General features: G+C 46.2%; 4 protein-coding genes across 4 annotated transcripts; 2 read left to right on the top strand and 2 right to left on the bottom strand.

Annotated features, from left to right (window-relative positions):
• Positions 1–1,752: 1,752 nt before the first annotated feature.
• I302_100134 (uncharacterized protein) lies at positions 1,753–3,923 on the bottom strand (the record flags this gene model as incomplete). The annotated part of the gene is made up of 8 exons (XM_019190158.2): positions 1,753–1,917; positions 1,989–2,269; positions 2,332–2,619; positions 2,671–2,923; positions 2,985–3,154; positions 3,227–3,236; positions 3,304–3,619; positions 3,685–3,923. The coding sequence occupies 8 exons, from the start codon at positions 3,921–3,923 to the stop codon at positions 1,753–1,755; spliced, it is 1,722 nt and encodes a 573-aa protein (XP_019046906.2).
• A 1,277-nt stretch (positions 3,924–5,200) lies between these two features.
• I302_100133 (uncharacterized protein) lies at positions 5,201–5,551 on the bottom strand (the record flags this gene model as incomplete). The annotated part of the gene is made up of 2 exons (XM_019190157.1): positions 5,201–5,240; positions 5,316–5,551. The coding sequence occupies 2 exons, from the start codon at positions 5,549–5,551 to the stop codon at positions 5,201–5,203; spliced, it is 276 nt and encodes a 91-aa protein (XP_019046905.1).
• Positions 5,552–5,840: 289 nt separating this feature from the next.
• On the top strand, positions 5,841–7,434 carry I302_100132 (COP9 signalosome complex subunit 5; the record flags this gene model as incomplete). Its single annotated transcript, XM_019190156.1, has 10 exons — positions 5,841–5,888; positions 5,948–6,030; positions 6,088–6,139; positions 6,193–6,333; positions 6,390–6,469; positions 6,529–6,619; positions 6,675–6,740; positions 6,795–6,992; positions 7,046–7,248; positions 7,305–7,434. The coding sequence occupies 10 exons, from the start codon at positions 5,841–5,843 to the stop codon at positions 7,432–7,434; spliced, it is 1,092 nt and encodes a 363-aa protein (XP_019046904.1).
• A 478-nt stretch (positions 7,435–7,912) lies between these two features.
• I302_100131 (uncharacterized protein) lies at positions 7,913–10,541 on the top strand (the record flags this gene model as incomplete). The annotated part of the gene is made up of 7 exons (XM_065869026.1): positions 7,913–7,934; positions 8,107–8,447; positions 8,498–9,516; positions 9,576–9,837; positions 9,899–10,064; positions 10,119–10,342; positions 10,410–10,541. The coding sequence occupies 7 exons, from the start codon at positions 7,913–7,915 to the stop codon at positions 10,539–10,541; spliced, it is 2,166 nt and encodes a 721-aa protein (XP_065725098.1).
• Between the last annotated feature and the right edge of the window lie 2,556 nt (positions 10,542–13,097).

Below are 13,097 nucleotides of genomic sequence, written 5' to 3'. Positions count from 1 at the left end.
GAAAGGAGGTGAAAGGTGAGAGACAGATCATTGGAACGTCGCTAGTTCCTATGTCAGATCAACCGTGTAATCCGTATATCCCAAGATGGTGGTGAGTGATCGCCTGTTAGATAGTTCGACTTCGATTATTATGTTGTAGCCCTTAAGATTCAAGTAAGATCGTTAAGATGAACCAATCAACCAATGATGCGAAGACGAAAAGCTATACCGACGACCTCGAACCGCCAAAGCCAAACGCCAGACCAGACCTGAGCCAGCTAAAAGTGTATTGTGCGAAACACTGAATTCCAACGCCACTTGAATAACCTCGCTGCGTTATTCGCCACTCGTAACACCAGCACGACAACGAACTCGGGGTCGACACAAATGAACATGGCGATAGTCCCGGACGATGAAGCTGTGGGATGGTTAGGAGTAGACGATACAGACTAAAGGCGGGGGAAGGCAATCCAGGTTCTTATTGTAACCCAGCAGTAAACATGACCGTTGTTTGTTTTGATAGACCAAATGAAGAAGAAAGAGAAACAACAGGCAGAGGGGAAGAGTATGGGACGTTACCAACACAATTCACCTCTGCCCGTGTAACCTCTTGGACCACTGACACTTGCTTGTATGCGCATCTAATCCGACCGAACTCTTCAGTGATGACCTTGCGGTATCTTATGTGCGACGAAACCCGATGAGTAACGAAGGTATTGAAGTCGTTCCATTTGATGATAGCGCATATATGTGAGCGGTGAATGAGATGACTTGACTCGTGAGTGTTGTCGAAGTGGTTCCCGAAAGGGCTCAACCTAATCCTGAAAGGATGAAAAGGAAGAGACGAGTGACAGCACCAAAGCCAACTAACTCAATGTAATGTGGAGACGAGTCTAGGACTCTCACCTGATTTTTCAAGAAGAAAAAAGCACGGTGTCAACACTCTAGCAATGCACAAAGCACCGATGGTAAATGAAGCTTACTAGAGGTTTCCCAGTGAAGACTATCCTTGCCACATCTTGGTCAGAGACGGGTGTCAGATATCTCAGATAGTGCTATGAAGCGGCGAATCGCTCAGACATCTTGACGAGAGAGAGGGTGATCTTGAAGCATCTTGATGTAGGTGACTGCGATAACTTGATGTGATGACTGTCGATAATCAGTGGTAAGTCGCGATGTCGATTGTTGGTTGTTGATTGTTGAGATGGGAAAAAGAGAAAAAGAAAGATGAGATGGGAAAGGGAGGGGTAATTATATGTATGTGATGGTAAATGGGTGGGAGTGGGGAGTTGGGGGGGGGGATGCGGGTCCAAGCGTTTGTTTGTATATGTGGTGTGGATATTGGATGTAATTTGCAATTTTGGATATTTCAATTTTGACGGGGCGATACGCTGATTCAAGGCATCAGAGCAGAGAACAAAGGATAAAACATAAACAAAGGATAATTACCTTTTTCAGACAAAAACCCCTGAAAGGAGGACGTAAGCGATGAGCGAATGGCGGCGTTATGTATACCGGAGTTTCAGTGGTAAGTGGCGATTACATCCAATCACCCATTGTTTACCGAAAGGGGAAATTGAACAAAGGAGAGCTAACGAGGGTGGCATCGTATAGCGCATTCTAGCACAACGTGGTGAGCAGTGGCAAAGCATACTCGAGCACATCCCAAAATCCCTTCTGAGGCGGTATACACAGCTATATATTACCATCAATTACCTACAATCCGTAAGACTATGCACACCCAGATACCAAAACAAACATGACACCATCATATCAGCAGCTTGCCTCCTCGCTAGTCCACTGAACAGGTCGAACGAAACAATCTTTGGGATGACTAATCACTTTATCGAACCGATCAAAGCTGTTTTGATCTGCAGGTATCCGCGCGAAGAAAAAGGAAAGACTGAGATGTGCTATAAAAATTCGGAGCTCCAGTAGCTACCGTCACATGTCACATCAATATATTACTCTGCTGGACATGCAGTTGAGCGAACGGTCGCGACACTTACAGCTAGATTCTTGCCGAAACATCTTCGTTGACCTAACGAGAAAGGTAGACTTGGCCCAGCGATAGCATTGAATTGTCCATCTTCAGTCAACCATCTTTCAGGATCGAATACATGACCTGTACCTGATTTCCAGTATCCTACCCGTCGCTCCTCTGCATGAGACAGCGAGGTGGATAACAGGTAATCAGGAGAAGAAAGATCTTGGTGACCTATAGAGGTCGGAAAGGCGAGAGTGGTTCCTTTCGGAATATGATGTCCCATAATACACATATCTTCTTTAGCTGGGCCGAAAGCGATAGCTCAGCCACCAAAAAGATGTCGCGGGATGACAAAGGCCACTTACTATCTCTCAGAAATCCACCAGCAGTACGAGCCATTCGAAGCGTTTCGTGAACGACCGCTTCCAGATATGGTAAATTGACAGCAATCAGGTCATCGAATGTCATGTTGTGAATGATATCTTGCGGTAATCGATTTAGAAGATGTTGACGCAGCTTCCTTTGAATAGCCGGATTATTGGTCATGAATTTGCACCACTTCTGAGATATCAGCTGTAGAAATTTATTGTGAAATGATGTTCTACTTATCCACGCCAGTGTCGTAGAAGAAGTCTCGGTACCTGCAAGTAGATCTACTCACATGTCAGTACAAGTCTGTCCCTATAATGTATCTCACAGCTCACATTGAAACAATTCCTGTTTGATCTCATCATCCGATAATCCCCCTTCACCAAGCTGCTTTGCGATTAACAGATCAAAAGTGTTGTCCGCCGCTTCTGAGGCCATCTCGCAAGACAGATTGGAAGCCTTATGACGAGCTTCAGCCAAACGCTGTTCCAAAAAATCATCCATCCGTTTGGTATGATAGCGGTAAGACGGTGTTAGACGAGTGAAGAAATGGCTGAGAGCGGGAAATGGACTTTCCACAGGGACAGCCTGATAAAGCAATGTAGGAGTCAGCACGCATCTTAGATCGAAGTCACGTTGGAGAGCTCACCTGGAATATGTACCATGTGGTTCGGGCTGGGTCTGGTGCGTTCAAGTGAAACACTATTTCACCTCGGCTTCCAATGTTGGAGAGGTCATTCCCGATATCGCTGTTGAGGGATTCGAGCTGTCCTGTGTAGCTGGTTATCACATTCCAAGATTCGCCAAACGCCAGACCACCTAAATCAAGTTCAGCATGGTATGAGTTTCTTACCTTGAGGTCTTGACGTCAAGTGTGGAAGTACAACTTACAGATCGCATCCTGATGAGGAGTTGTCATCATCAATGACGATCTTCTGAGCGAGATACTAATACAACGCCTCACTCACCATCATGGCACTTTCCAGATCCACCTCTGCCTCCCAGCTCCTCCCTCCACTCAATTCGCCTTTTCTATTCCACAACTCTACCAGGTTCTGTGCTGATTTCGTTATATTGGACATGGTCAGAGCAAGAAACCTCGGAGTCATAGCTGTACCAATCCCCTTTCTATGTTTCCTCCATACATCTCCGGTTTGCAGGGTGAGTAGAGCTCGAGGTAAGATAGTTTTGAATAAGCTTGTGGTCTGGGAGGATCGATCGAGAGATGAATGTCGGCGTAGTAAAAGGGATTCGATCTCTTGATAATCTGTTATGATCACCATACTTGATCCTTTCATCAGTATAGTACGAACCCTACCAATGAATGATCGAGGAAGAAGTTGGCTCACTGCGCAAAAGGGCCAAGTCTTATCTGACAGATCGGACCTAATGTTTTTGATGACAGATCGAGGAAATCGGTAAATGATCCATTATCCCGCAAGATCTTTTTCAGTCTCGGTAAATCACCCCACACGAGATGATCATCCGACCAGGATGGTATACCTGGTAAAGTCATGGGTTTGAACCGACACCACCAAACAGCAATGGGTATCAGGAAAATAATGGTGTATATGATAACGCTCGTCATCGTCAATAAAAGTAGAAAAATCGAGATGAGAGGAGGGGGAGGAGGAAAAGAAGGATCGTTCTCTCTCGAGGGAATGCGTATACGCTTTATGAGTTAGATGAGATTTAACATTCATGCCTCATCCAGAATAGACCAGTCATTCAGACAAGGTATGAGAAAGTTTTTGGTTCATCCATCACAAAACGTGTCAGGGATCTACAGATTATCAATCAGTGTCAGTGGATCACATCAAACTTTATAACCTATTTCTCGCTGCGTCAACCTGTGTCAAGCACTATACGTCGTTATCATCACTGCAAGGTAATCATATCAACAGCATTTCGTCCGAGCCATTCATCCATCAATTCAGCGATCATAGATGGAATGTAAAGTCAAGCGATGAGACGGTCCTGGGAGCAACCCATCACGATGATAAAGTTCAATCAGTCCCAGCGGTATTCATCACTTCGGTAAAATCGAGATTGATAATCAGCTACCCTTCAAGCGGATAACGGCAATGATGTTGCTAGTGATGATTGATGATCTTTTGATGTGATTATTGTATATGTGCAAGACTAAGAGATACTTTATGGTTGATCATCATCGAGGAACGAGGTAAAACGTTCTTGATTAGCTGTTTTGCTCTGATCAAAACCCTCGCGAAAGGATGTGTCTTGCGTCGTCCCTCCAATGAAGCCCTGATCCTCGAGTGATGGGTTAAAGGCTGGATTGTGGATCTAAACCCTCCTAATTCAGCTAGACCATGAAGAGCGGCAAATCATTCCATGGTCGATTGTAATTCCCTGAGAGGAAACGTCACGTATGCTTGATTGGATTGTTCAGTGATTGACGAAGATTGGTCATGATTTTTGAGCTTAGTCAGACTCTAGAAGCCGAGATTGGACTTTTGTGGGAAGAGTCAACCGCAGATATAGTGAGAAATCAGATATACTGAAGGAAACAGTCATAAACACGAGGTTGAGTTACTGCTATTCAGGCATTAAGTTGATGGGCCAGGATATCATCTAATCTCATATCCATCTCCGTATCCGCATGAGATCAAGACAGTGTTCCATCTATCGACCTCGGCCCTGAAGTCCCTGGACACCTCCTTTTGTTTTCCTTCGAATGTGACACTGACCTATCCCACCAATATACGTTTGATGGTGGTCGGATTGTTGATGGAGATGATGTGCGGGACTGTGATGCGGTGATTTGCGATGGGTACAATCCCATCGCGAAAGGTATACACAGATTATACTGGGTGATTAAAGTGCAGATGTATAGGGGATGGGGAATCATCGTTTTGTTCCAGCAGCAACGACCGAATTTCTTGTCCTGCGATTCAACCAAGCGGAGTATATAATCAGCTTCATGGGTTCACTGTAAGGAGACGGGAAAAGGGTAGCTCACAGATTATCGATATATACACTCAACATCTCATTATCCTTTGCCAGCTTCTCATTGTCGGCTTCTACCTCTGTCACCCTAACCAATAACCCTCTCAATCCATCACGCAGGGAAAGGATGTCTTTGATTATCTTCTCTTTCTCCAATGCTGATTCTACGGTTGGTTCTGGAGCTTGTTCGGTAGCTGGAGTTGACCAAGATTCTCCCATGGCTGCGTCGGTGTAACTGGATAGTGACATTGTGAGATTGTTATTGTCTATCGGCTTGGTCTGTAGAATGAACATGAACAATAGAGTAGAGAGTAGTTGATTGTCAAATCAAAGCAATTCGTAGACGATGGTGATGCTCGTTGTGGGAATGGTGTGTTCATTACGTAAATAAACACACCACTTGCCGTTGAGGTCACTGAGAGTGGAGGTTGAGCCACCGAGGAGGGGATGAAGTCGACGATTGTGCATTGCATATCTTGACATTCCTCTTCTCATCTTTCACTGTATCATCACAACGAGAGGTCGATCAGAAGCCAAGATGGCCGAGATAGCCAGGAAGACATTCGAGCTCAATAACGATGTACAGGTAGGCCTGGCATCATCCCACCTGAACAGCGTACACCGAGCTGACATGTTTACTATCAGTCGGTCGATCCGACCGCTGCTATCTTCCATTATCCAAGGGAGGAGGAAAAGGCCTTAGAAGATGACGCACCTTGGTCGAAGGAGTGAGTGTCTACTTTCATGCAGCATTTCACACGAGCTGACCATTGACGTACGCACAGTCCTCATTATTTCCATACAGTCAAGATCTCAGCCGTAGCTCTGATCAAGATGGTATGCCTACAGGTATTCTTTCCGATTCTCGAAAGCTGACCTCGCTACTATAGGTCACTCATGCTCGATCGGGAGGAATGTATGAGATCATGGGAGTCATGTATGGGAGAGTGAAAGATGGTGTCTTCTGGATAATGGATGCAGCTGCTTTACCGGTTCAAGGTACTGAAACCAGAGTCAATGCGGGAAATGAGGTGAGTTTCGTCTCCTTCCTTTTCACATCGCAAGCTGACTCATGTACTGTGGATAGGCGATGGAATACATGGTAAGCTTCCAAGAATCGTCAAGAGAAGCTGGAAAGGGGGAATTGCTTAGGGGATGGTACCACTCGTAGGTCATTTCATTTTAGTTATGACAAACTGTTTCGCTGTCCGCTGACTCTAGCACAGTCATCCTGGTTATGGCTGTTGGCTTTCCGGTATCGATGTCAACACTCAGTTGAACCAGCAGAAGTTCAACGATCCTTATCTTGCTGTGGTGGTATGTCCGCTATTCTTCCAGAACTGATATCGCACCATAGCTGATCACAATGTAGATTGATCCAAACAGGACTGTATCCGCTGGTAAAGTTGAGATTGGGGCTTTCCGAACCTATCCTGAGGTCAGTCCGTCCTTGAACGTAGTCCAACTCGCTTGTATGCTGACTTTCTATCAGGGCTACAAACCACCTTCCGCCGGCACTTCTCAATACCAATCGATACCTATGGACAAGATAGAAGACTTTGGTGTCCACGCAGATGCCTATTATCCGCTCAAGGTCGAGATCTACAAAACGAAGCTGGATGAGCAATTGCTTGACCTTTTATGGAATAAGTATTGGGTAGCCACCTTGAGCTCGAGTCTTTTGACCTCTGTAAGTCTTACCTTTCTGCTGAAGAGTATGACTAGTCCTAACATCATCGACAGAATCGCGAATATTCGACTTCCCAAGTCAAAGATCTCAACGCGAAACTCCAGGTCGCATCCACCAATGTTGGCAATTCAACATCCAACCTCAAGCTAAAGTCCGCACCATCTGGACAGGCTTCGAGCAAGGGTAAAGACAATAGCAAAGACTATGCAGGAGTCGAAGACGAAGATACCCCTCTTGCCAAAGTCGCAAAGGACGGGTGTGTACGAAAGACTGTACTGTTAATGACGTGAGGGCTGACAGAAACCTTCGCAGCTCACGTATTGCCACGGAAGCTCAAAACGGAATGATCTCGCAATTAATCAAAGACAAGTTGTTCAATACTCCTCTCAACACTGCTTTGGATCCTGATTCAGCCAGAGCTACTGTTCAGGGCAAGCAATAAGATGAAACAATAGAATAGGTGTATCATATAACGCATACTGTAAAATAGAAATTCTCCCAGCTCCCCTTTCCCTTTGTAACTAGATGAACAATAACACATTGATATGATTGTTATGGCGTGTGACGTGCCACGTGGTCAAAGTGATTCAGGGTCCAGCATAACGATATCATCCATGCCCATGCCCATATTGCTGTTCTCCGTGCACTTGAACAACATACCACACCATACATCTGATTATCCTGTTATAGCACAAGATACCCCTCCTGCTTCTATCTCCCTCTCAGACCGAAATCACCAGCAAAGAGGCAGCCATCCGCTTCTGTATACCCTACCTATCTTCCCAGGGCGTTTGATCAATTGTGCAGCCTCGAGAGCTGCGGCTCACGGTGGTCAAATCAACATCAATTCGAGTCCAATCTCTTGACATCCTTTCTTCTCCGAAACCTCACACGGCTCTCATATAGATCCACACACAAAGATGGGGATACGAGGTATAGATGGTGAGTGATAAATCTGTTGGGCATCGCTGACATCCAGTCTATCTCCGCGAGAGAAAGCTCATTCAGACTGGTCCCCTCTCCGCCATTGCCAATACTCGACTCGGAATTGATGCGACCCATTACCTCTCACATCTCTTATCCGATGCCGATTCTCGAGAACCTCTCGTCGCAGCTACTGGAGGTCTACCTCTTGGTATAATCGCAAAGATAGAAACCGACCTTCGTGCTTTGGAACGTCTAAACATCAAGCCAGTATTTGTCTTCTCAGGTCTTCCACTCGCTTCACGACCTCCGCAGAAAGGACCCGACCCTCAGGCAGAGCGTGAGACTCAAGTGAAGAACGAAGCATGGTCGTACTATGAGAATGGGCAGGTGGACAGAGCGATCATGCAGCTCACAGCGATTAGGAATGGGTCATGGACAGACCATAAGGACTTGTTGAGGTTGATTATCAGGTTATTTAGACATCGATTTGTGGAGTTTGTGATCGCTCCTTACATCGAGTTCGCTCAGGTGAGTTGTTAAAGAACAACATCGAGATGACTAAGCTGATTTTTCGCCAGCTTGCATACCTCCTACAACATCCCAAAGGTTACATTCATGCCGTCTACTCCTCTACCGAATGCTTGATGTGGCCCGTTGATAAAGTTATCACTTCTACCGACTGGACTCACAACTTTCAGTTCGTTGAGAAGACAAGACTTCTCGTCGACCTCAATCTCACCAGTGAACAGTTCCTCGACATGGGTATCCTCGCTGGGTCATCTCTTTCACGCACCTTCCCTCCCATCGCCAACGACTTTGCAGTAAAGACCGTCATAGATCTTATGCGGCACCATAAATCCGGTATTCTCGTTTGTCAAAATTGGCGAGAATCTCAATTCAAAACCCAGAGCTATATCGATGCTTTCTGGAAAGCTCGTTTCGCCGTCAAGTTCTCTCTCGTCCTCACCACCGAAGGCACCTGTGTTCCACTCCCAACCGTTGTTCCACCGCTTGGTCAACCTTTAACCCCTTCAGACGTACCCGGTGAACTCGACGACATATTCTCTCCTCGAATCCCCGATGAACTTTATTTCTACATCTGCAAAGGCTTGATCAGTTCACAAGTCGTGGGATGGGTCACAAGCGGTATCATTCATGAAAATCAACCGCTCGCCGATACTACCGACTATCATAGGTTCATCAAAGATGTCATCACTGAAGGACCCACATCTCCCCGTTGCACCACCATCGCCTTACTCATCAATGTCTTACATCCTGAATGGTCTAAACGTCGAATCAATGCTCATTACTTCTTCGATCCACCTTACGCTGCTGCTCAAGGCTTCAACGTCCCGTTCAACGATGCCACAACCCAATCCCTTGTTGAAAAGCTAGACGGCTGGAATGTACCTATGACCACAATCGAATCCGAACTCAGACGACAAAACTCTTCTACCATCGATTTGAAGCTCTGTATAGGTGCTCTAGTCACTGAGGAGTTAGCAGCTCATACCCGAAAGGACAAAGGAGGCAGGATACTCGATAAGAAGGATGAGCTTGTAGCCAATGTTTTGTGGCGTCTCATGGAGCTGAGAGGGTACGTGTATCTGCTTTTCCCAATACTACGAATCAGTCCGCTAAGCTAGTATCATACAGCTTCATCAGTGCCAATCACACCCAAACCTTGATCGGTAAAGCATTATACGCTGCCAACGCTGTCTCTCGTGTGAACGATCGATTCCAAGAACCCCTTTATCTTCTTCTAGAATTGCTCCGTGCCGGAGTCGTACACGGATCCAAGTGGGGAGGAGACAATGCTGAGGTATTATCTGGTGGACCGAGTTTCGGCACAGACGAGGAACAGAAGAGTATATTGCTTATCATGCGATGTATCTCCATCCTTCCTTTGATGTCAAGGGTAAGTCAACTTTCATCGGAGTGGGTCACCATGCAGTAATAAAAATTGATGAATGCCATAGCCTCAACAATGGGTCGGGCCTTTATCTCGAGAATTATTGGTCTTCAACTCTTTCGTCAGAGCCTTATCGAAGTCTCTCAGACACCTATGTGAAGCTGTCTCGGCCCATATATTACTCTCCGGAAGTGCTAGGCGGAACAGGGAGGATTATCAGGATTTCATGCTCAGTGAGCCAGCTGTCTGTCTACAGGACAGATGACATCAGCTGACATATATTGCAGGTCTACCATTCCAAAGCGAAGTCAATACCGGGTTTGGTATCCTAACGAAAACCTATCTTGATGCCACCACCTACCACTACGAGGATACTATAACTGAGGCGGATGCCAAGACGGACAGAGCCATACAAGCGAAGAAGGATGCTTTGTCATTCATTGAACAGTCTTTCTCCAGTGTCAAATTACCTTTGCAAGAGGTTGAAAGAGGGTTCAGGTTCTGGGATTCGGTGAGTTTCACATACGTACTCTAGTAAGCAGGGAGATCAGTGTTGATGTATTGACTTGGTTTACTAGATCATGGCAGCGATACGATCACTCGACAAAGAACAGGGACCTAACCCCACACTGGCCCAAAGGGTGGTAGGCAAAGATGTGATAGAACAGTTTGAAAGTGCGGACAAGTGGTTGAAGCCTATGAGACCGTGAGGCGGTCGGAAGGAGGGGTGAGGGGAAAAGCAGAGTGTTATCATAGGTATATGCACATGCACATCAACAATATCATAATCATCAAATCGTCGTCAGCACAAGCTTTATTAGAGGGTCACGAACTGTACTGCATCTAGCTTCGATGGCAGGTGTGAAATGCGTCGGACACTCGCTACGATTTTCGGACAAACCTCGCAGCATCTACCAAGAAACGCTCTAAGCGACAGCTCAGCCTCCGTCATTATTCTTTCCCTGATGGACATGTCTTGGCATCTAGAGATCCACCTTAAAGGAAGGTACTCCTATATTGGCCTCCTGGGCAAGTGGTTAGCGTCAATATCTCAGCTCAACTTTACGAGCCATCTTGCAAAACCTTTGTACATATCTTCTGAATGGAGAGATACTCGCCTGCGGCTGAAGTGCGTAGCGACAAGGAAACTGACTTGACTGCGAGCCATCAGCGATAATCACGACGACCATCGCCCGATGATCTCGTCAACGAAACTCATCGACGTTGTCGTTCCTTGCTAACCCCTTACCACAGCCCTTGTTCAATGGCACGGTTTAGCTCGTTTCGAGAACAATAAGCAACTTTTTGACGGTGTTTGACCAGCCAACCAACCTGCATTTGGTAGTCACCGTTAGACCAACCACGGTAGCGACCTGGTTCGGGTTTGTCACAGGTTGTCGGACATACCGAACAAAAGATGAAACAAGGGAACTTGCAATGTTCAATAAGATGGGATATGACTTGTCGCACTAAAGATTAGATCTTACACCTCATATGTCGCGGAAGAAGAACGGGGATAAAGGGATGCATAAATCTGTGTCGGATCGGGTGACAGGCACAGCGAATAGCATCAGAAATAGTGGTAACTTTTATTAGGTTCTGATCTCGATGTATGGTTTCCTCATCGAAGGTGACAATCCGTTTTGATGTTCGAAAATTGATGACACCATCATCTCAAAGTGGGAGAATTTGATGACATACAACAATGAGTTTTTTTCAGATCCCCTCTTTCAACAACGCAATTTTGGTTCTCAGAGTACGATACAGTATGTCATCGAGTACGTTGAATAACGCACGATCGTTACGGTAATTCCTTCCGATGCCGGTATATAGCTAGCTCATACTCTCGTCACATATTAAACCAGGAAGATTACGATCACCAAGTGGCCGAGATTACAGTACAGATCTTTACTAATTTAGATCCGGCTTCGACCTCTCGTGAACATGATAGGCGAGCTCAGCGCTACCATGTTGTATCGTAACATCAACCACCTACCATGTCAATTACGGAATGAGCATGGGAAAGTACCATGGAACAGATGGTGTCATGGCGTTTGGTTAGACGTAAAGTAGGTGTGGCAGATCCGTTGACTCCACCGAAAGGAATGACAGGCGCGTATGTATGCACCGAGCACGATAGGGGGCGCATAGTCTGGCGATGCAGCTGATATTTTCAGCTGATGATCAAGGACCGGAGCACTCTCGGTGTGAATGTGCTCAAAGCCACATATTACTGTGAGACAGGTGACATGGCATCTCGCCCACGAACTATCCGGCTTACCCGGGCTGCGTATTTTGAGAAAGTACAGTATTTTTTCCCCTGTGTGCCCTGATTTAATGCATGTTGTGCCCTCGTTGTCACCGATATCGTGAGCTTCTTTGTAACTGACCCGACCGTATGGAGTCACCTGTGTCAGGAACGTATTTTTTCATGCCTAACCCCATGTCACGCACTCCTCTCTACCCCTTTTTCATGATTTGTCCAAGGAGTCGTCGAGGACAGGAACGACTGGGTCGAAAGTTACCGTCATTCCGGTCGCACTAAATCAACTGGTATGAAAATCTGTCAGGGGTTGAGGCTTCACGTTGGTCCTGTCTCGGTTCGCTTCCTGGTCGGAGAATTGCGTTCCGAGATGACCGTGTAATCTCATCCTCCATGCATCCATAGCCCGACGATGTACATACAGTGCTGGTAGACATGGGATCACCTGGTTCTGCGATCGGTACGGGAGTCGGATGTTCGTATATCACCGGCTGAAATTAAGTCTATGTGATAATGGGAATATGAACTTTACCTCTTCCCGTAGAGGTTAGAGGATTGATAAGTACCCGGAATTTCTCAAGAGACGAGGGTTATCAAAGTGTCGTCCCAAGGCTATCAACAGCGAATTCGTAAGGATCGAGTAGGACAGCATGGCATATATTTCGGCGTTGTGCGACGTACGACAGTATAACGTCTGCGTTCCCAGAGATACAGACAAGTGACTATGGTAGTAACGTAACTGGCTGCCCCTGACACCATAACCATGCATCGAACTCTTCAGACTTGGCCCCCAGCGCACTCTCGAGGTCAAGATGCCGTTATCTCCGGATGAAAAGGTTGGGATGACTAATTTCTTTTTTTTTCCTTTCGATTTTTTCTTTCTCTCTGCGGTACGTACGTGGCCTTCCCCACTGAGAAACCTATATGAAAATCGGATCCCTGTCATCCCGGCTTCTGACGGAAAGGAGACTGCTTGCAATGATGATTGATGTGCACTGCCCCT

Source organism: Kwoniella bestiolae, chromosome 1, assembly GCF_000512585.2.
Source record: "Kwoniella bestiolae CBS 10118 chromosome 1, complete sequence".
In the NCBI taxonomy this organism is placed as follows: domain Eukaryota; kingdom Fungi; phylum Basidiomycota; class Tremellomycetes; order Tremellales; family Cryptococcaceae; genus Kwoniella; species Kwoniella bestiolae.
The sequence above is the reverse complement of the archived record's forward strand: the minus strand, read 5'-3'. Positions and strand labels throughout refer to the sequence as shown.